This window comes from Microcaecilia unicolor, chromosome 7, assembly GCF_901765095.1.
Source record: "Microcaecilia unicolor chromosome 7, aMicUni1.1, whole genome shotgun sequence".
In the NCBI taxonomy this organism is placed as follows: Eukaryota; Metazoa; Chordata; class Amphibia; order Gymnophiona; family Siphonopidae; genus Microcaecilia; species Microcaecilia unicolor.
The window spans coordinates 106,789,424-106,813,174 of NC_044037.1; the positions used below are offsets into that span (position 1 = coordinate 106,789,424).

At 44.3% G+C, this 23,751-nt stretch overlaps 1 protein-coding gene across 1 annotated transcript in view; it reads right to left on the reverse strand.

Annotated features, from left to right (window-relative positions):
- DOC2A (double C2 domain alpha) overlaps window positions 1-15,465 on the reverse strand; it is a 142,835-nt gene extending 127,370 nt beyond the window's left edge. Inside the window, exons 1-2 of the mRNA XM_030208721.1 lie at window positions 15,381-15,465; window positions 2,226-2,485 (exon numbers count right to left, since the gene is read on the reverse strand). Of these exons, the coding sequence (XP_030064581.1) occupies window positions 2,226-2,478 (253 nt within the window). The 5' untranslated portion in view covers window positions 2,479-2,485; window positions 15,381-15,465. The remainder of the gene's footprint in view (window positions 1-2,225; window positions 2,486-15,380) is intronic.
- Window positions 15,466-23,751: the final 8,286 nt, after the last annotated feature.

Consider the following 23,751-nt stretch of genomic DNA (forward strand, 5'->3'; position numbering starts at 1 on the left):
TCTTACCCAGTTCACTGGCTTTGAATCAACCACCCAAATGTTTTTACCAACTTGCTGTATACCCGTACAATTCATGTTGTTCTTTCTACAATTCTGTGGATAACAGATCTTTGGTGTTGGTTCAAGAAAGGTTTGAGAGGTGGGGAAGGAGGGAAAGAGGACACCTCAGGGACAGAGAAGGAAGAGGGGAGAGAAAGAGGATATCTCTGGGTTATGTGGAGGAGACAGAGAGGGAAGGATGATTTTGAGCAGATAGAAAGAGGCAGGGACGTTCCAGTCTGGAATGAGAGGGAAAGAAAAGAGGGATGATTAGGAGTGGAAGAAGAAAGGAGAGGGGGATCTAAGATCTGGAGAACAGAAGAAAGTACAAAGGGAGTTGTTGAATCTAATAAGGAGACAGAGAAGGATGGAGCTTTTGTGATCTGGAGGGATCGTTCTTCCACTGCCAGACCTATTCATTCTCACATTTTCACCACTGTCTCGCCTTCTGTACTCCCAGTCTTCTTTCTCACCTTTCCTCTGTCCCCAGTCCTCTCTTTTACTTCTCCCCTCATTCCAGGTTCCCTTTCTCACCCTTTTCCATAGATCTCCTCTCACCCCAACCCTTTCAGTCCCCTCTCCCATTATCCCCCCTCCCCAACTAATATTCTCTCTCATTCCCTCAGCTGATATGTCTGACCCTCTCCTAGACCTCTTTCACCTCCCCCTCACAATCCCCAATTGCTCCATTCTCCATCACTGCTGAGCCTCTGCCTCATGTTCCTCTGCTGATCTTCCTCCTCTCCCTGCTGACTTCCCTATCCATCCCTCCACCTGCCAATCTTCCTACATCTATCTAAGCTGGTAAGAGGGGAGAGGTGGTGCCTTACATTATCAGCTCCTCCTCTGATGCCCCAGGCCCAGCCTACACTTTCAGTTTGTGCAGGACACTAGTGCCAAACAGTTCACAGTGCAAGGCAGATAAGAGGAAGAAAAATAACATGAGGCATCACCACTCTTCTGAGAAGCATTCTGAGGGAATTGACAATGGAGAGGGAGAGGGCAATAGGGTAAACATCAAAGAAGGATTAATAATGTGGGGGAACAAAAATAAGCACACACGTGCCCAGACGGCCACTGCCTCTTTTCCCTAAGCCGGTGCCTGGTCTCCTGTAGTTCCCAGGAAATCATTCAATTCTGTGGCAAAGGTTGGACTTTTAAGGCCTTGCCACAGTATTCTGAGAGACATTGAACTTTACTTATATACTTATCTGTGCAGAAACAGAGAAACATGAAGGCAGATAAAGGCCAAATAGCTCATCCAGTCTGCCCATTCACTATCTCCTCCTTTCCCTAAGAGATCCCACGTGCTTGTCCCAAGCCTTCTTGAATGCAGAGCACATAAAATGGTAGAGGAAAAAAAAAAGACCAGATACTAACGAAAACTTGCAGTTGAGGTATAGCTATATCAAGCACCCCAAAATAAGAACAAGGTCAAATGTCAGGAAACAATGGTGAGGCTTTTTTTTTTTTATATATATCTTCAGTTGTGATTGGTAAGGATGGTGGCAAGTTGCCTGGCATAGTCAGCAGATTAATCTGGCTACACTTCTCAGTTAAGGGCATATTGGGTAAGGCACAATCTCTTGCAGCTGGTCAGGGTTGTGCAGCAGACAGCTGCAGATATCCTTAGCTCAATGGTCAGTAGTAAGATTAATGACCAAATCTAGGGAAGTTTAGGTGGTTAAGCTGTACTGACGGTGGCTGGGCAATGTCCTTGATTTGAATTTGGATTTGCTACTGATTAGTCACCATTCCAAATCTGAACTTAAAGTGAGTTACGTACAGGTACAACAGGTATATTACCTTCCCAAGAGGACTTATAGTCTAAGCTTGTTCTTGAAGTAAAGGAGAATAAATTGACTTGCCCACGGTCAGATGGAACATCAGTTGAAGAAGGAGGATTAGAATCCTGGCTTCCCTGTATTTCAGCCTGTTGCTTTATCCACTGGAAAGGCCAAATGATTCTTGAATGTGAACATCATTATGTAGCAGGCTTCATACTATTAGCAGAGTGAGTGCAACAAGGTTCTTATAATTAGAGAAGTGAGTATAACAAGTTTCTTTCTATCAGGGGAAGGAATATAGCAGAGTTATCTATCAGTGGAGTTGAGAGTATCAGGGTTCCCTCTGTTTGGGTTTAACCTGATCATTTCCATGAAATGAAAGAAACTAAAACCACTTACTGGAGTCATCGGAGTCATAGCTGTCTGGTTCCTGGCCCTCTTCTGTAGCTCGCACAACAGAAGAAGGAGCATCTGAGGGAGAGGCATCACTCTGGTCCGTGGGGGAACGCCCTTCTTCTGAGGTTGGGCCATGACTATAACGGGGGAAGTAGTCCGAGATCTGCTTGATTGGCCGAATGGGTCCTGGGCACACGTTAATGGCCATGTGCTCTTGGATACTGATGGTCATCTTGTCTCCCTTTCTCACGGTCATGCATGCACTGTTTCCCAGAAAAGACCACAAAATATTAACAAACACTTCCCTTTCCTTTCCCTCACAAAACCAAATATAACATGTACAAACAAAAAGAATAATAAAAATTACACTATAATGTTCATAAAGTAAAATACATCAATAAACAAATATCAATAAAAACAACAAACTAAGGGGCCCTTTTACTAAGATGCATTAACAAATTAATATGTGTTAACTGCCTTGAAGCCCACAGGTATACAATGGGCTGCGCAGCATTCAGCAGGCACTAATCGTTAGCATGTGCTAAATCCATTAGTAAAAGACCCCTAAATAAATCATAAACAGCTCATATTGTTCAAAGCAACTAATCAGTGGCGTACCAAGGGGGGGGGGGACGGTGGAGGCGGTCCGCCCCGGGTGCACGCCGCTGGGGGGTGCCACGCGCCTGTCTGCTCTGCTCGTTCCGTGCTCCCTCTGCCCCGGAACAGGTTACTTCCTGTTCCGGGGCAGAGGGAGCATGGAACGAGCGAAGCAGACAGGCGTGCGGCACCCCCCCCCCCCAGCAGGTAAAAATGCACCCGGGGGGGTGGTGTCCTTTCACGGGGGGGGGGGGGAGGTGGCCTTTTGCCGGGGGTGAGGGGGACGCACTGCACCCGGGGGGGGGGGGGGCATTGGTGATCTGCCCCGGGTGTCAGCCAACCTAGGAACGCCACTGCAACTAATAATGGATATAGCAGCGAAAGAGTGAAAAAACTTGGAGTGTTAACAAATTTGACTTTGGACTTAGAGTCATATCTTTTGATTTTAGTAAAGAAAGCATTCCTGAAACTATGATTGGTGAAAGAGATCTGTCCATATTTGTCATAGTAACATAGAGGGGCATTTTTGATATGACGTCTAAGTCTGACTTTGGACGTTTTGCAAAAAAACATCCAAAATTTGAATAGGAAAGAAGGTCATTTTCGAAAAAGAAAACCGTCTGTCTTTTGTTTTCGAAAATACTGTTTTGAACAAGGTTTTGTGATTTGGACGTTTTGTTTTTTGGTCCATTTTCAAACACAAAACATCCAAGTGCAAAATGCACAAAATCAAGCCATTGGGATGTGGGAGAAGCTAGCATTTTTGGTAGAGTGGTCCCCCAGACATCCCAGGAAAGCAATAGGGCACCCTAGGGGGCACCATTTCTCCCTTATCTTGTTTGGGGAGCTCCCCAAAAACCACTACCCCCAACTTTACACCACTACCATAGCCCTTACAGATGAAGAGAGCACCTATATGTGGGTACAGTGGGTTTCTGGTGAGTTTTGGAGGGCTCACAGTTTCCTCCACAAGTGTAACAGGTAGGAAGAGGTATGGGCCTGGGTTCACCTGTCTGCAGTGCACTGCACCCACTGCTGGACTATTCCAGGGACCTGCATGCTATTCTAATGGACCTGAGTATAACATCTGAAGTTGGCATAGAGGCTGGCAAGTAATGTTTTTAATCACATTTGGGGGGTGGGGGGAGTTAGTGACCACTGTGGGAGCAAGGGGAAGTCACCCCTGATTCCCTCCAGTGGTCATTTAGGGCACCTTTTTGTGCCTTATTCGTTATAAAAACAGGTCTAGCTCAAAACATCTTAGTGTTAGTCTTGGACAGTTTTGTTCTGTTCCATTATGGCTGAAAAACGTCCAAGTGTTAGGAATGTCCAAATCCCACTCTTAACATGCCCCTGACACACCCCCTTATGATTTGAACGCACTTGTGACGGACTTCATAGAAAAATGTCTAAAATTTGTTTTTGAAAATATCAATTTGGATGTTTTTGTGAGAAAAACATCCAAATGCAGACTTGTGCCATTTTTTGAACGTTTTTCTCTTTTGAAAATGAGCCCAATAGTAACATATATAGAGGGGCATTTTAGAAAGGATGTGTGGACGTTCCAGTCAAAATGTCACAAATGAATGCCCATCTCACATGTATTTTAGAACAGGCTGTATCTAGTTCTAAAATACATGTGAGACGGATGTCCACGTACTGGAAACGTCCTGTATAAACATCTATTTTACAAACCGAAGCGTCTAAACTATGAACGAGCCCAAACAAGGGACATGGACAGTAGACGAATGTCCATATTATAAAATGCAGAGATCTCAACCACTCTTCATGTGGAATGTTTTTAGACTAAACTAATATAAGGGCCTCAGCAGTATCATGTTATGGCTTTAAAGATTTTTCCACAGCGATTTACATACCAATATCATCATTGGTCCATACCTCTTTCCATCCTACTTATAATACTTTCTTCTTCAAGGACATAACTTATTTAAAACAACTATTCAGTAGAAAAAGTTTTTACTCATCTCAAATGATGGCTTTCCAATGGAAATGTCGATACTGGGGAACTTATCATCTGACATGGCACATGTTTCGCTAAAAAGCTTTTTCAAGGATGTCCCCTAATAACAGCCCTCACTCACCTTGTTGACTCAAACTATTATAGACTACATATGTTTGACTGCAGTTCCCTTGAGACTTGAGCTGTGTGGTGTTGGCAAGATACGCTTGTTTTTAAGAGAGGGTGATATAAATGATGTTTTTAAGTGAGGGTGATATTTTTCTAACATCCTTTGCAGACTCCTGATGCAGGCCAGTTTGGCCGAAACATGACTTGTGTCGATTCTCAGATGTTTTTATTAATAAAGACGTGTATTACTGTCACATTGTCTTTTAATAATTTTTCTAGTCATGTTCACTGTGTTGTGTTCGCAAATCGAAACCATGCCTAAATTTGCACATGTAATTTTTGGCAACCTTTATAGAATGAGAGGGAATATGTGCAAGGAGTGCGCACTTTTTCTCTTGAAAGAGTGTGTACTATTATCAGCAAACGACAAAACAATTTTTCAGTTTTTGCTGCTTGTTTTCATTTGATCTCCCATGTCGTTACGTGTTGTTATGTCAATTGACATTTCCTATATCGTTGCAAATGAACACCCATTCCTATTATTAATCACTTGAAAGAAGTCTGCCTTTGAGCAACATAAAAGTTAGACCTGTTTGCTATCAATTAAAAAGATGTTAGATTTGTAATTAGATATGTCCCTTTCATAAAGGATATATTTTGGGGTATAAGGAGGTAAAATGGTCCATTTGTAACAGCATCCTTTCCAAAGACTGCTTTAATAGACTGTCTCAAGTTTCCAGAAGAGTACTTTAAACACTTAAGATCAAGAATAAGGGGGAGTGAAAATTTCTAAGGAATTTATTTATTCACACAAATTTATTACTCACCTGCTTAGAAATTGCACTCAAGGCAAGTTACGGATACAACACAAAGAATCACAAAAACCACAATCCAATAAATAAACATGACAATCCCCCACAAAATACCTAAATATTAATGTAACCAATAGAAAAATAAAAGTGAGCCTCACAGACAAACTTGTATCTACCTGCAATAAAACCCACAAAATCTATAGTGCATTGCATCAATGTAAAATAAAATAGGAGAATGAATTCATCCTTTTTCTGCAACGGATTATATAAACTTCTGTCTCAGACAGTGTGCCCAGAATCAGAATTAAGATGAAAAGGTCTTGAACATCTTCAACACTTTATGAAACAAAAGATACTCCCTACCCATGCAGGTCGTCCTTGGCTGGGGCATCTTGTGGGGGTTGTGGGACCATGTGTAGTGACTCCACATGGACCACTGTCTTTCCTACTCTTGCTGGTACCAGTAGTTTTCCTGGCCTCCCCCTATGCTCCTATCATCACCACATTTCCTTCCCCATCCCCTCAGCCAGGGGAACTGGTCAAACACTGCTTCTTACCTACTTCACTCTCTTTGTCTGCTGGCTTCCTCTTGAGCTCAGAACTATGTGGAATACCTAATCTCATGAGAACCGTGTTGTTCCCCTTTCTCTTTCCTCATTCTCTCTTCAGCATCTCCCCTTTTTCCTTCCATTTACCCCTTCCACATGTCTGGCCCACTGCCACTGCTTCCTCCCCCTTCTGGAGAAAAAGAGCAAGGTGAATTCAGTGCTGGCAGGGGGCCTAGAATAGCAAGCCAATATTCAAGCACTGTCACATCCAAAACACTTGATAGAGGGCTTCCTCTCAAGAGGACTGGGGTAGTTCACGAGAATGGGCTTGTTTTTCTAGGCCCCATACCGGCACTGAATTCACTTTGCTGTTCACCTCTGGAAGGGGAAGGGCAACGGGTATGGCAGGAAAGAGGTGAGATGCACTACTTCAGTCCCACTACTTCCACCCTAGGCAGCCACCTTGGGGCCAATATTCAGACTGTGGAAGACAGCCTGCATAAGTGCCGTGATTGGCCCTGACCCCGGACATTTAATGCTGGGATGTTTCCAGTGACCGACATTAAATATCCAGGTTTTTTTTGACTGGCTAAACTTAACCGGCTAAGTGAATATTCAGCGCTGGCTGGTTAAGTTTATAGATGGTCTGACTTGGCTGCTAAACTTAGCTGGCCAGCACTTGAATATTCATGGATAGTCAACTATATCGCATGATATAGCCAGTTAGCCACTATGCGCTAGCCATGAATATTCAGCAGAGATAACCGGCTAGCTGGCCAGTTAAAAAGCACTGAATATCGGCCAGCTTGTCTACAGTAGCCAGTGGGTTGGGCTTGCCTCAAACGTTTGGTGGGGCCATGGCCTCTATGGCCCAGGGGCGTATCTGTAATGGGGCCAACGGGTGCCTGGCCCCCGTACATTTGGTCCTGGCCCCCGCTACCGCCGCCAATCCCCCCGTGCCGCCAATGGAAGCCTATGGGAGGGGGTGAAAAACGGCCCCCGCACTTCGGGCTCTGGCCCCCTCTACCAGGGAAAGTCAGATACGCCCCTGCTATGGCCTACCCCTTTCTGACACCTATGGCTTGTGAATGATGACTACAAAATACACATTCATCATCCACCATGAGAGAAATTCTATAAAGAGGCGCTTATTTTTAGACAGCAAGAACACACCCATTTTAGTGCTTCTTCTATTAAGAGTAGGTACCTATTTTTCTTTACAGAATACAAGCATAACTGGTTAAGTGCACAGGAGAACTCGAGCCATAGAGCTCACCTAGATCACACAGTGTTCTATAATTGATGTATGTTAAGTGAGCACCTCACCCAAACCCTGCCCATCTAAACATCCACCCACAACGTATGTTCCATCGAAGATTAGTATGTATTTACAGAATAGCATATATCTGGACTATTGTGCATATTTGGGTGCATATTTGCCACCCAAATATAGTTGACTCCTTCAGCAGGGAAGAATATAGGTACTTATGTTGCATCTATTTCATAAAAGCAATTTATGCACTTATGTGTCTTTCTAAAATTGCTTCCCTGAAAGCTAATACTACTACTACTACTTATCATTTCTAAAGCGCTACTAGACATACGCAGCGCTGTATACTTGAACATGATGAGACAGTCCCTGCTCGACAGAGCTTACAATCTAATTCCCATGCAATGTTACTCTTACTCTGAAGAGGTGTAAGTTTGTGCCTGCATGTGTCAGCAGAAATTAGTGTACATGAATGTAATTCTATAAAATATATGCATAAGTGCTGATGTTAACCAGGGGTGGCCTAAGACAATAAGCCACCTGAGGCGAAGAAGAAGCTGCCACCCCAGCTCCTCCTCTGCCGCCCCTTTCTTTCCTCAACCCCCTTCCCCAAATGTATCTTTTCTTTTCTTGTTTTTCAAAAGGTGGATGCGGTGGCAGCAATTTCCATAGGCTGCCTTACCATCAGTCCCGGCCCCTTCTCTCTACTGTGACCCGCCTCTGAGGAAACAGGAAGTTACATCAGAGAGTAGGGCTGCAGTAGAGAGAAGGGGCTGGGACCATCGGCAGGACCCTCCTCAGGTGGTCTAATGATTGGGCCGCCACTGATCTTGCCTATGCTCTGCACATTATCTGGACCTGTGAACACCTATGGTGTCGATATTCAAAGCAAATGAAATGGACAGAAGAGCTTCCTGCCCATTTAAATCGCTTATGCCCATCCAGCTGTCGAAATTCAGCACTTAACCAGAGAGTGCTGCTGAATATCAGCACTCACCTGCCATGTCCCAACTGGGCAGATCAAGGGCAGTATGGGGGGGAGGGAGCTGGGGAGAAACCAAAGTTATGTGGGTGCCAACAATGCAGAAAATGCAGTCCTAATTTTGCCCAAATAGCTGTGAGGGTGTCAACACTAAATATTGGCCGGCACCCGCATAACTTCTGGGACTGGCTGTCACATGGTGCAATGCCCGCCCTCCCCTCCCTCCCCTCCCTCCCAACTACCTGGCAAGGTCCCACTCCTTCCTCCCCACAAGTAAGTACTACTGTTAGTACCGCAAAATTACCATTAGAGTTCGCAACAACTATTTTTTTAGCATACAGCTGCTATGGACAGGACCAAGTGGGGTTTGCACCTGCCTCCATTGCCCAGCTGGATCACCATGGCATTCAGATAGGCCCAGGGAGGCCTATTATGACTGAGGGGATGGAAGGGGGACTGTTTATTTATTGGGGTGGGTGGGAGGGGTGTTGGAGGAGGGTGGGGAAACACAGACACAGCACTCATGTGGGTCTCAGGCAATATTCAGTGGGGACCCACATAAGACATGGCCCAGGACTGAATATCAGGGTCTAATTCTGCCCGTGGCGGTCAGTATTTGAAAAACTGTTGACTGCCACTGGCTGAATATTGATCAGTATCTGTATGTCGCATAAAAGCAGGCACTGTCCCCCAGATTTTATATAGTATGACTCAGGGGCGTAGCCAGACCTCGGTGGGAGGGGGGTCCAGAACCCAAGGTGGGGGGGGCACAGTTTAGCCTGCCGTGCCCCCCTGCCACTTTCGACCCCACCGCTGCCCCTCCCCCGCCACTTTCGACCTCCCCCATTGCTGCCGCCAGGTACCTTTGCTGGCGGTGGTGGAAGGAGAGGTCAAAAGTGGCAGGGAAGGGGGTCGAAAGTAGAGGGGGCCAGGGATAAATCTGTGGAGGCCCATGCCCCCTTAGCCCCACCTAGCTACGCCCCCTGGTATGACTTGAGTTGCGCATGCAACTTAATTATCTTAACAAGCCAATCGGTGCCGATAATTGTCACTTAACAAGCAATTATTGACACTAATTGGCTTTAATTAGAATTTACGTGCACAACTTTCTAAGCGTACTCTGTAAAGTGATGCGTATAAATTCTAAGACAGATTGGAAAAGGGGATGTTGCCATGGGCATGGAAAGGGCGGGTCATGGGCGTTTCTAAAAAACTATGTGTACTGTTACAGAATACACCCGCTCTGTGCCTAAATTTAGTTATGCGGACAGGCGCTAGGCGTATTCTATAAACCATGTCTAACTTTAGTCGTAGTTTATAGAATACGCCTAGGTGTATTTTTTCAGTGCTGATTTTTAAGGTGCCATATATAGAATCTAGCCCTGTGTGCTGTCTGCCAGATCACCCCACTGAAGATGTTTTCTTACAGTAAAAATTCCTCTTGGGAACATCGCTCCAAGCATGGAGACTTTTTTTGTTAAAGTCCAAATGTGTTAAACCTTAAGGACCAAGAAATGGATCTTCCCCTCTGCTTGGCTAACAAACCCTATCTGGGGTCCCCCTTTAAAGTAAGAACACAGGAGAGGATCATCCATTTTAAAGAACTTTGATTGCATCAGTTCTGGGAGCTTGTTGTCTGTAACAGTGAAGTTGCCATCTTGTCATGTCTCGACTCCTGCTGAAAATAGCCCATCCCTGTTATGGTTCTTGGCAGCTGTCCAACTCAAAGGTGTGAGCTGAGTACATAACATCATTAGATTTCTGACTTACAAGGTAGAACACAAAGTAAAAAAGTCAAGAGATTGTATCACCCTTATGTGGCCCTATTAACCTATATCAACCGTCAGTGTCCAATAATTAAGCACATTTGCAGGCGGGAGAATCAGTACCTGGACTGAGTCCCACCAAACTGCTTGCCGATAAGAGAAAAAGATTCTTTCATAGTTATTTAATAATCCTATCTAGAGTTTGCTATCGCTTGTGATATTTGAAAATCTGCTATTTAATTGTCTGCAACATAAAAAAACTCTTTCACAAGGATGTCTCCTCAGTTAGAAGAGTAATTAATAGCTCCTTTTTGTAACCCAATCTAGATTAGTGTCAGAGAGTTATGCATCATAGCTATGGCAATCCTTTTGAATTTACTTAGCAGACTGCAGTCTGTTTAACCCCTCTAGGGCTTGAGAATCAGGACTAGGTTGATATATCCACCCCACATCCTGTTTTTTACCCTTTCGATAATGTGGTCCCTATTCTCAATTAAACCCCAATTTATTCAGACAATAGAGGGGTAGATATTCAATGTCTATTTACACCTGGGAGTGGTCGTGTGTGGGCTTAGCCCACTGTTCTCCCTATCCTCATTCTGGAGTCACGCCCATCCAGTCAGCAGCAGAGGCACAAGCCAATGAGAGACAAACTGGAAACAGCGTCTATATCCACTATACCTAGTGCTCACCCATGTTAACTTCAGGCCCCACCCAAAAAAATCAGTCCTGGCTACACCATTGATTTGTACTTATTTATCCTGTTTGTCTGTCCTAATTAGATTGTAAGCTCTGTTGAGCAGGGACTGTCTCTTCATGTTCAAGTGTACAGCGCTGCGTACGTCTAGTAGCACTATAGAAATGATAAGTAGTAGTAGTAATTTAGAAGAGCCTGATCAGTAATAACATAGTAACAGACTGCAGATAAAGACCAGCATGGTCCATCTAGCCTGTCTAGTACAGTGGCTAGAGTAGTAGCTGCCACTGTGTGGAATGTGCAGGTTACCTTTTCCAGGTAAAAGCAGTTAGCTTAGCGGGGTTTTAAAAAGTTGGATAATTTCCTAAAAGTCCATAAGCCATTATTAAGATGGACTTGGGAAAAATCCACTGCTTATTTCTAGGAAAAGCAGCATAAAATCTGTTTTGCTGTTCTGGGATCTTGCCAGGTACTTGTTGTGACCTGGATTGGCCACTGCTGGAAAAAGTCTATCCTGATATGGCAATGCTTATGTTCTCTGCCATTGTTTAGGATTGTACCTGCCGTTTGTACAGGTTACAGTCTGAACTTCATATTGGATAACCCTCAATGTAATTAACCCCGGAAACTGCCTACTTTAATTCGGCCCAGTCATGTCTTTGCTGGTCCAGCTCAACCTATTATTTGTTTTTTGTTGTATGCGTTGCCTATGGGTCTTTACTAAACCGTAAGCTCTGGGAATAGGGACTGTTCGTTATGGGCCTCATTTACGAAACTGTTTTAAGGTTTTGCAGTTACTCTGCAGTAGTTGCCAACATTAATGCACAGTAACTGCAAAACCTCTGTGTGATCTGTCAAGAGGTAGTTAATGCAGAGAAATTTTCATTACCACACATCAGCTGTACAACAGATAACGCACAGCAGATAGATATGCCTCTTGAAACGGTGTTAACTGTTCCACCTTATTTGCTGCGTAAATAGTTAACGTGATAGAGACCTCCATGATAACCGTAAGGAGAAGTTCCTACCCATTCCATGCCCCCTTCTGTGTTAGCTGTTAAACATAGAAATGTGCACATGCTATTAAGATGCTACATTAACTGTTCACTCGTAATTCCTGCGTTAAACAGGTAACACAGCTTTCTGACTCCATACAATGCTTTATACATCTGGAATGTGTTAAAAAAAAATAAAAAAGGTTAATGATAATGATGAGGGACTTTGGACCTTACCATTTGACAGCTTCTCCTGTACTATGTAGCTATTTGTGCAGTCCCAGCCCCAGGAGGCTTGAGATGCTTCCAGTGTTTGCTATTTTTTGTACTCTGTTGCTGTATGAGCTATTTATGCTGTGTACTTCTCTGTTTATACTTGAAAATAGATTTAAAAAAATAATGATGAGGGCCAACGTTCAATGGTGGGGGTGAACATATTAACTTAAATGTTGGTGCTGTTAATTAATATATTTATTCAGTGCCACTGTAGATATAATCAGTGATATTGAACATACATTCCATGAAATCGCTGTGCCACCACTATGTTTAGTTTGGCTTCTATTCAGCAGGCCTAAACTAAACGTATAGCTTCTCTGGATAGCAGCTAAATATTGTTGCTTTCTGAATAATTTCCTAGCCTACCTTCATTCTGCCCTTCTCCACCTCTTCATTATTGAAATAGTACTGGGCCTTTTAGACAGAATTTTGGTCCAATACAATCTAGACAATTTTGGAGAATGTGTGGATAGTCCAGTTATAATACAAAACGTTTAGGAGCTCGGACTCTCCTATCTCTCTCCTTTTGTGCATGGCAGTGCTGGGTGCTGTTGTGCAGGAGATCAGCTTCTTCTTGGACTTGTACAGGAAGTGTTCAACACTCCAGTAGAAGGAAGTCTCAACCATTGCTCACAGTGGGGTCCCTTTACAAAGGCACGCTGAAAAATGACTTGCGGTAGTGTAGGCATGGGTTTTGGGCGCGCACCGATCCATTTTTTTAGCGCGCCTGTAAAAAAGGTCTTTTTTTGCCAAAAATGGATGTGCGGCAAAATCAAAATTGCCACGCATCCATTTTGGGTCTGAGACCTTACTGTCAGCCATTGAAGCAGTAAAGAATTCAGGCAGTAATGAACTATGCATGTCAAAAGCCACTTGGCGTGCGTCCGTTATGTGTGCCTGAAAATAAAAAATATTTTTCAGACGCGCGTATCAGAAGCTTGCCAAAAATGAAATTACCGCATGAGCCACGCGGTAGTCGGGCGGTAACTCCATTTTGGCGCGCGTAGAGGCTTATGTGGCTTAGTAAAAGGGCCCCAGGGCTACCTACTGGCCATATTCAGACTGCACATCTGCTGGATTCTGCAGAGAACTGTGGGCTCTGACAAAAGAAGTGTTGTTACAATGAAACAGATGAAAAAAATGGGTAGTGGTGAATGAAGGCTCACGGGATCAGATCCCAGCCCCATTTCGACTGAGCTGGAAGCCTAAAGAAGAAAATTGTCAAGCCAAGTGAGGAAATGAAAAGCAACTGCAGTCTGAAATCTGTGCTTAACCACAGCGCCTGCCAGAATCTGTTTTAATAATGTAAGCAGTGAAATGGGGTGGGTCACTGGGGCTATGGCCCAATCAATATTTTGCCCAGAACAGCATTAGCAATTAGAGAACCTGGGGGTGGGGCCAGAGACTGGTTTGTTTGGCCCCTCCAACCTGAAAAGTATTCCACTACCTCTTTAAAAGCAAATGTGCTAGCAGTCTATACTTTACACAACCAAATTAACAATTAAACAAGAACATTATGATTCTCCTTGTTTCTTCTGAATGATATTGCATTCCCTGGGGTGATATTTTGTGCTTTATTAAGTGTGCTTGCATGTTACTGTTGCTCAGCCACTTCCACCGTTATAAATGTAAGTAAATTGGGGGGGGGGGGGAGGAGGGAGGAACTACTGTGATTATCATCATCAGATCAACATGCAGGCATCAAAATGAGATATGTGAAGCAGTGTATGAATACAGTACAGACAGGTGAAGATCTGTTCTTTGGCCCCATGCAAGTGATACACTGATATAGGAAAAGCATGAATAAGACTCAGCAGATATATATCAGAACCCCATGCAGGTGTCACAGCTGATACACATAAGGAATGAATAAATGAATACAGCACGGACAGCTGAAGAGTGGATCTTTATCTGAACACCATGCAGGTGTCACAACTAATATAAGTAAGGCAAGAATATGGCACAGACAGCTGAAGACCAGATCTTTATCAGTGCCCTGTACATTAATATGGTTGTCAGTGTTAAGTTTCCTCAACAGTGTAACAATAAAAAATCAGGAAACAAAATATTATAAGCTGATATCAGATTATTGGGTAGTTTTAATACATTTCCTAACTAGCTCTTGGCAGGTAACTTTCCTTTCATCAAGACCTGCTCATTTGGTTTTAACCTGTTGAAAGGAGTGTTAGCTCCTGACAACTTGTCAAGAAATGTATTAAATATTAGTGCAGTGCATTTTCACTGAACTTTATTTCTGCGCACACCAATATTTGTAAAGGAAGAATACAGCAGAAACAGCTGAAGAGTGGGACTTAAGAAAGGAGATTAAAAAACAGATGGTGTAGTTATATTAAAATGTGTATACCTTTCATTGCCTAAAAAGAGGCATGAAATATATAGGAAATGAACTCTAGCACGACAAAGACAATAATAGATCAAAAGAAAAAATCCCAAAGAGGAAGCCATGGAGTCAGGAAAACAGTGGTAAAATGGCTCTCTTTTTAACAACCTGTTTGCTGTTTAAGAAAAATTCCACAGGTGTGATCGGGGACCGAAAAGAAGGTGAAAGATTGGAAGGCAACATAGTAAAGGGGAAGGTACAAGATATTACATCCCTGCACAAACCTGGAAATGAAAGAGTTTTTGATCTGCTTTAACATAGAATAAACTGCTGATTACACCCACAAAGTTTACACTTTCAACAATCATAAAGCAGGTAACCAGCACCCTTCTTGCAAAACCTAGAACTCTAAAATCCCTTCAAGATTACTTATGCAGCTAGGAGAAGTCAGACAGGAGTGGGAGCTTGGGAATCAAAAAAAGGCCGAGGTTGCCCTGTCTAGAGGGAAGCCTTCCCTTGTTTTTTCCCATTTTTCTGTTTGCTTCCCCCATTCTTTCTGCAATCTCAACATCTTCCCTCCTCACATGGAGCACTGACCCTCATAATTGGGTGAAACAGATGTTTTCCAATATTCTGCCTCCCACACAGTCTTCCCTGAATCCTGCTCTCTCCCAGTCTTCCCTTCTCTCCAATTATTTTCAGAGAAGAGTTGTATTTGCAAGCAATATGCTCTTCCCTCCTGTACCACTCAACCTCGACCTTCTTTTTTAGCAGCTGTCTCTTACCTGTGTGTTTCTCACCCCCACTGGTCCTGGGGAGTGGAAGGAAGCTGGAGGAGAGTGGATGCTTGAGCAGACCAAGGATAAGATGTTCTTGTGTGACCGTGCAAAGCGGATATTTCTAGCAGTGTTTGGATAAACCAGCCTCTCTTACTCTCCCTTGCTAACTCGCTCTCACTAGGATGGGAAGGCAGAGAGGTGGAGACATAGGGAGATGCAGAGAAAGGGGGAGCAAGCCACGGAAAGAGAGAAAGAGAGAGAGAGAGAGGGAGAGAGAGAGAAAGAAAGACAGAGGGAGGTGTGTGTGTGTATGTGTGTATTTGGGTCTATATGTATATGTGGATCTTTATATGTCTTCCATATACATACATGTGTATTTATGTATGTCTTTGTCCCTATGTGTCATTGTGTTTGTATGAGTCTGCTAGAAATCCAATTAATTACAAATTATGTACATATACAAATTATATTTCATCAATAGTAATAAACATGCCATGCAAATATTTCCTACCTTAGAATAAATTTACCGCCTGCCAGTTCTTGTTTGAACTAAGTTTAAATAGTGTTGACAGTGTGTACAATGTCGTCTTAGATAGAATGATTTTATTTTTATGTAGGGAGTGCTAGCAGCATGCATATGTGTATGAGATATGATGACTTTATATAACAGAGTGTACAATGCTGTACAACCCTGGCAGCGGACTCAGCACTATAAGTGACACAATTATTTAATATTCATATGGTGCTGACAGTATGCATGGTGTTGTTTCAAGGCATTATTTTATTTTTTATATAGCACTGACAGTTTGTGCTGTTCTGCATAAAGTAGAATGATTTTACTTACAGCCCTTGTGTGCAGCATTGTATGAAATAGAATGATTTCATTTTTCTAGAGTGCTGACAAATTGCACACAGAGCTGTACAAGGTAAAATATTTTATGTTTATATAGTGCTGACAGTGTGTGCAGCACTGTATGAGGTAGAATTATTTTATCTTTATATAGCACTGACTTATGCATCCTCCTATAAGGTAATGTACAAGTCAGAATTGTTTTATTTAGTGCTGACAGTCTGTATGACTCCATATGGGGTTGTATTGTTTGTATATAGCAATGACTATGTGCAGTGCTGTAGGATGCACTGCAATGTACAAGCTGGAACTGTTTTACTTTTATATGGTACACTTTTCTACGAAGTAGGATTCTTTTATTTTCATATAATGCTGATAGTGTGTGGGGTAGATGTATGAAGAAGAATTGTTTTATTCTTATAGAGTGCTGACAGTGTGCATGACACTAGGACTCCTTTTACTAAGCTGTGGTAAGCACTAGGGCATGCTTACCTCAGCTTAAAAGGACGTAGGGGCCTTTTTACTAAGCAGCGGTAAGCCCACTGCGCGCCAATCTGAAGCAACTGCCAGCCCAACGTGGGTGCCGGTGGTAGTTCCACCCCCAGCGTGCAGCATTTTCAGCACTAGTGGAAATATTCAAAACATATTTGTACAGGGGGCTACCCGGTGGTAATTAGGCAGTGCCACGTGCTACCTGGTTACCAGCAGGTTAGTGCAAGAGCCCTTACTGCCACCTCAATGGGTGGCAGTAAGTGCTCCCACTTCATGGCCACGAGGTAAGAAGAATTTTACCAAGTGGCCATGTCTTTTTTGGCCTTTTTACCTGCTGTGGTAAAAAGGGCCTCAGTGCTCAGCAAGAATGGCCCCTGTCGCTAACACGGGGCCCTTTTTTCCACATCTTAGTAAAAGGGCCCCTTACTGCGGGACACACTGAGGCATCCTGCAGTAAGTTCCAAATCTGCATGTGCAAACCATGGTGTAAATACATTTCTGGGAGGGGTGTGTGTCTGGAAAGGCAGAAAGTGGGCTTTTCTGTGTTAATCAGTTAGCACATCTACACTGTTGTATGCTGATTAGCGCAGAATTAGCGTGTGAGCCCTTACCACCTGCAAAATAGGTAATGGTAAGGGCTCATGTGCAAATTATGGGTAATAAATGTGTGCTAATGGCAATTAATTCAGAAAATGGAAAATCGGCCATTTTCTGGCAGTGGTAAAAATGGTCTTAGCGAGCAGGAATGACCTGCATAAGGGCACTGTAAGACCACTTTCTACCGCAGCTTTGTAAAGGACCCCTAAATGAGATTGTAATATTTTTATATAGTGATGATTGTGTGCACAGTGTGGCATGGGGAATTATATTAGGCCTGATACTCAAAGCGATTCAGCTGGCTGCTGACCGATTAAATCGCTTAGTCAGGGCTAGCTGCTAATATTCAGTGACACTAAACTGGCTAAGTGCTGCTGAATATCACGGTTAGTGCCGAACACAAAGCCAGCTATGCTGGGGGCATTCCAGGGGTGGAGTCGTACTTGGCCGCTTAAGTGCTGAGATTCAGCCCTTAACTGGCAGATTACATATATTGGACCTTAATTTCAATTCGGAAATCAAAGTGTATTCTATAACAATGCACATAACTTAATTGGTTAACTAGCTAATTAGTGCTGTTAATTGGATGTTAACAATCAATTATCAGCACCAATTGGCATTAAGATTTACACACACAACTCGCTAAGTGTATTCTGTAACGTGGTGCATGTAAAGCGAAGGTACTTACCTGTAGAAGAAATTATCCGAGGACAGCAGACCTTATATTCTTATATTCTCATCTGTGATGCCAGGTCTGGAGCTTGTAACAAGCTTTTTAGAACTTTGTGGAGCATGAGACACACTCCACAACGCATGCACAAGTGCCTTCCCGCCTGCTGCGAGAGCGCGGGTACCACAGTACAATACTACAGTATAAAAATAAAATAGGAGACAACTCCAAGGAGAGGTGGGAGGGTTGTGAGAATATAAGGCCTGCTGTCCTTGGAGAATACTTGCTACAGGTAAGTACTGTATCTTTGCTTTCTCTGAGGACAATCAGACCTATTTATTCTCAGTTGTGGGGAATTCCTAGCAACCACACTCACCGAAAACAACAAACATTGGTCAATTGGGCCTCGCAATGGGAAGGACATAACACAGATCAACCTGAAACTATATACAAACTGAGTGAGAATGCAGCCTGGAACAGACCTAGGGGGTGGAGTTGAATTCTAGACTCCAAACAGATTCTGCAAAACTGTCTGCCTGAACTGACTGCCGCTTCGGGTATCCTGTTCAAAGCAGTAATGAGATGTGAATGTGTGAACTGAAGACCACATCGCAGCCTTGCAAATTTCTTCAGTGGAGGCTGACTGCAAGTGGGTTACCGACGCAGCCATGGCTCTGACATTGTGAGCCTTGACATGACCCTCCAGGTTCAACCCAGCCTGGGCATAAGTGAAAGAAATGCAATCTGCCAGCCAATTAGAGATTGTGCATTTCCCGATGGTGACCCCCATCCTGTTGGGATGAAAAGAAACAAAAAGTTGGATGGTAGCCTAGTCCCTCCATGTAATAGTCCAATGCTTACTTGCAGTCCAAGATGAGAAAGGCACTCTCGCCAGTATGGACATGAGGTCGGTGAAAGAATGTTGGCAAGACATTCAAGTGGTTCAGATGGAACTCTGACACCATCTTTGGCAGGGTGCAAGCAGAGAACTACTCTGTTGTTATGAAATGTAATATAAGGTACATCTATTACTAGGGCCTGAAGCTCATTGACTCTACAAGCTGAAGTAACAGCCACCAAGAAAATGACCTTCCAGGTCAAGTACTTCAGATGGCAGGAATCCAGTGGCTCAAAAGGACCTTTCATCAGCTTGGTGAGAACGACATTGAGGTCCCATGACACAGGCAGAGGTTTGACAGAGGGCTTTGATAAAAGCAAACCTCTCATGAAGCGAACAACTAGAGGCTGTCCAGAGATGGTCTTACCCTCTACATGTTGATGATAACCACTAATTGCACTAAAGTGAACCCTTATGGAATTGGTCTTAAGACCAGATTCGGATAGGTGTAGAAGGTATTCAAGCAGGGTCTGTGTAGGGCAAGAAAGGGGATCTAGGGCCTTGCCCTCACACCAGATGGCAAACCTCCTTCATTTAAAAGAGTAACATCACTTAGTAGAATCTTTCCTGGAAGCCAGCAAGACCCAAGAGACACCCTCTGGAAGACCCAAGGAAGCAAATTCTAGGTTCTCAACATCCAGGTTGTGAAGGCCAGAGACTCGGTTGGGATGCAGAAGAGATCCTTTATTCTGTGTGATGAGGATCAGAAAACACTTTAATTTCCATGGTTTTTCGGAGGATAACTCCAGAAGAAGAGGGAACCAGATCTACTGAGGCCAGTAAGACATGATCAGAATCATGGTCCCGCGGTCTTGCTTGAGTTTCAGCAAAGTCTTCCCCTTGAGAGCTATGGGAGAATACACATACAGAATACCTGCCCCTCAATGAAGGAGAAAGTCATCCAATACTAGTCTGTCATGGGCCTGGTGTCACAAACCTGGAATATTACGCGTGGAGCCAGATGCACGCACCCACAATGCTGTTGATCTCTTTCCTCTAGGGCGCTTACAATCTGGGCATGTCTACAGTCTGCACGCCTACAGTCTGGGTGAATCTACAGTGATGTCAGATGCCTTCAGCTTAAAACCAGGAACTTTGCACTGCTTCTTTGCTTCAGCTACTTCCTTGTTGGTTGCACTGGTGTGTTCTCTCCTGTGTTTGCTGCCTAGTCAGACCTCTGCTTGGACCTGACCTTGCTTCCTGACCGCCACCTGCCTAGATCTCTGCCCCGACCTGACCTTGCTTCCTGACCACCACCTGCCAAGATCTCTGCCCAGACCTGACCTTGGTAACTGATTGCTGCCTGCCTAGTCCTCTGCTTGGACCTGACTGTGCTTCCTGCTTGCTGACCACCTGGATCTCTGCTAAGACCAGACTCTATCTGCGGTAGCTGTCTGCCTCACTCTCTTTCTGCCTAGTCTGGTTCCCTTCCTGGTAGTCCTTCCTGCCCAGATCCTCCAGAAGTCCTGCCAGCCGCCTGCACCCAGGGGCTCAACCTCTGGGGAACGGCGGCTATCGCAGGTGAAGCACTGCCTATTCTAGAACTGATCCCACGTCTTTGGGCCTGAAACTTCTGCTCTAGGATGAGCACAAGGGCTAACAACCGGCTGCTGTGTCCAGGTCACTCGCGACAGCCTGGGACAGACCATGACACCTGGAGCCTGGAACAGAACTGAGGGACTTCGTGATTGATGTGAGTGGCAAAGAGATCCACCGAGTGGTGTCTGTCAGGCAATGCCCATGTTGGGAGACGAGAGACCACTCATGTGGTTGCATAACCATGCTCTGTCTGTCGGCCAGGCTGTTGATTTTGTCCACCGGATAAGTGGTGCAGAGGACCATAGCCTGCTGGAGAGCCCAACGCCACATCCAAACAGCCTCCTGACATAGAGGGCATGAGCTGGTGCCCCCTGCTTGTTGATTGTTTGAATTAGCACAATTTGGCAAGACAGCTGATCTCTGAAAGCCTTTAGAGCATTCCAAATTGCCCGAAGTTCCAGGAGATTGATCTAGAGATCTGTTTCCTGGATAGACCAAAAACCTTGAGTATGAAGCCCATCTACATGAGATCCTCAACCCAGGTGAGATGCATCCGTTGTTAGCACTTTTTGCAGCTGATGAATTTTGAATAGAAGTCCCAGAGTCATATTGGATTGAATGGTCCAACAAAACAAGGAGCGAGCAAGTTCCGAGGACCCTCGGATAACATCTTCCAGACATCCTATGGCTTAACATCACTGAGAAGCTAGGGTCCATTGGGAAGCTCATGAAGGCGTGTCACAGACTGTGGATGCCATGTGGCCCAGTAACCTCAACATCTGCCGAGCTGTGACCTGCTGAGAGGTTTGAACCTGAGAAGCCAGTGTGACCACAGTGTCTGTTTTTGACTCTGGGAGGAAGGCTCAAACCTTCCTCGTATCGAGCACGGCTTCAATGAATTCCAATTGTTGAGCAGGGTATAGATGGGACTTTGGGTAGTTTAAAATGAACCCTAGTAGCTCGAGCACCCATATAGTCCTCTGCATGGACTCCCAAGCACCATCCTCTGCCGTGCTCTTCACCAGCCAATTTTCGAAATAAGGGAACATGTGAACTCCCAGTCTGCTTAGCGATGCTGCGACTACCGCTAGACATTTGGTAAATACACTGGGAGCTGACGCAAGGCCAAAGGGCAATACACAGAACTGGAAGTGCCGTGTTCCTAGCTGAAATCATAGATACTTATGGTGGGCTGGAAGTATTGGGATATGAGTATAAGTCCAGAGAGCATAACCAATCGTTTTTCTAAATCATTGGGAGAAGGGTGCCCAGGAAAACCATCCTGAACTTTTCTTTGACCAGGAATTTGTTCAGGGTCCTTAGGTCTAGGATGGGGCGCATCCCCCCCTGTCTTCTTTTGCATGAAGAAGTATCTGGAATAGAATCCCTTCCCTTCTTCCCCTGGCAGAACGGGTCTTCAGAAGGGCAGAGAGTTCCTCTGCAAGTACCTGCTCATGCCGAGAGCTGAAGTAATGAGCTCTCAGTGGGCAATTTGAGGGATTTTGATGCCAATTGAGAGTGTATTTGAGACAGACTATTTGGAGAAACCACCAGTCGGAAATTATAATGGGCCACCCTTCATGGAAAACCTTCAGCCTCTCCCCGACCGGCTAGTCACCCGGGACAGACACTTTAACAGTGGCTATACTCTGCTGGAGCCAGTCAAAAGCTCATCCTCTGCTTTGATTGGGGAGCTGCAGGGGTCTAAGGTGCATGCTGTTGATGGGAACAAGCATGCTGGGGCTAAACTTGAGCAAGCTGGCCAGAGGATGTGCCGTACCACCCCTTTGAGAGTAGTTGGCACCCCTTCTCAACTTGTCAAAATACCTCCTAGAAGAGGAGGCAGATGCATAAGGTGCCCAGCGGGAGAAAGAGGAGATGGTATCAGTATATTTCTTGATTTGGTCAGTGCCCTCCTCAACCTTCTCTCCAAAAAGGTTATCCCCCTAGCATGGGTCACCTGCCAAACTCTGTTGAACCGCTGGTTCTAAGTCAGAAACACACAGTTATTAGAGTCTGCTCATTGCTATACTTTGGGAAGAAATCCTGGATGCCATATCAAAAGTATCATAGGGGCCCCTGGCCAAGAACATATGACATGCCTTCTGCTGATTGGACAACTTGTGAAGTGACTCGGCTTGCTCTGGTGGGAGAGAGTCTGCCAAGTCAAGCATCTTGTGCATCGAGTCTCATAAGTAGATGTTTGTGAAGAGCTGGTATGATTGTATACATGACACGAGCATAGAGGTCTGGAACATCTTCCTCCCAAAAGAGTCCAAGGTTCTAGCTTCTCTGCCAGAGGGTGCCGAAGCATAGTCTCTAGAACTCCTGGACCTTTTGAAGGTGGGAAAGAAACTAAAAATAATAAAGGAAGGACAAAAGAGGGAACCTGAACACAGGCACTAAAGAATACAGCATAAAAAATCGCTGAAAGGCACAGAAAAAAGCTCTTTGGACTGAGCTGTGAAGAGCAGCACGAAAACATAGCCGCCATCCACCACGGTAAAAAAATAACCGCAGGTAGGAAAGCACTCGCGCATGCCAGGTGGAGCATGTCTCGTGCTCCACAAAGCTCTTAAAAGCTTGTTACAAGCTCTGGACCAGACAACACGGGATCACATTACGCACACTTGAGAATAAATAGGCCTGCTTGTCCTCAGAGAAATTCTAAGTTGCGTAGTTGAAAAAGGGGCATGGCCATTGGCAGGGTGTGGGCATTCTGAAAATCTATGCACTTTGTTATAGAATACACCCACTCTGTGCCTAATTTAGGCATTGGGATTTATGCCAAGTAAAATGTGGCATACATGGCCGTGACTAAATTTGGTTTGTGGAGAGGCGCTCGAGGTATTCTATATACCACACTGAAATTTAAGCCTATTCTATAAAATGTAGGCATATTTTAGAGAATATGCCTAGGCGTATTATTTTCAGGCTAGAATTTTCAGGCATCATATATAGAATGTAGCCCTAAGCGGCCAGGTTTACCACATAAAAGTCTATACTATTTTTATACACTAGCCCATGGCCACTTAAGTGATGAATATCGACTTAAGCGACCATGCGTTAGCTAGCTTAAAAATAACCGGATATTCAAAGCCAAAGCCTGCACAGGTCTCAGCTTTAAATATCCAGGAATAACACTGCTGGTGGTGAGCAAAACACTCACCACTGATAACTGAATATTGACCCCATTATTTTTTTTAGAGTGCTGACAGTTTGCATGACAGTGTAGAAATTAAGGGGCCCTTGAACAATAGGCTTAGCGCGTTTTGATCCAGGATTTCCTGGTGTGCTAAGCTAATTTCTAATGTGACCCAAAAATAGGGCT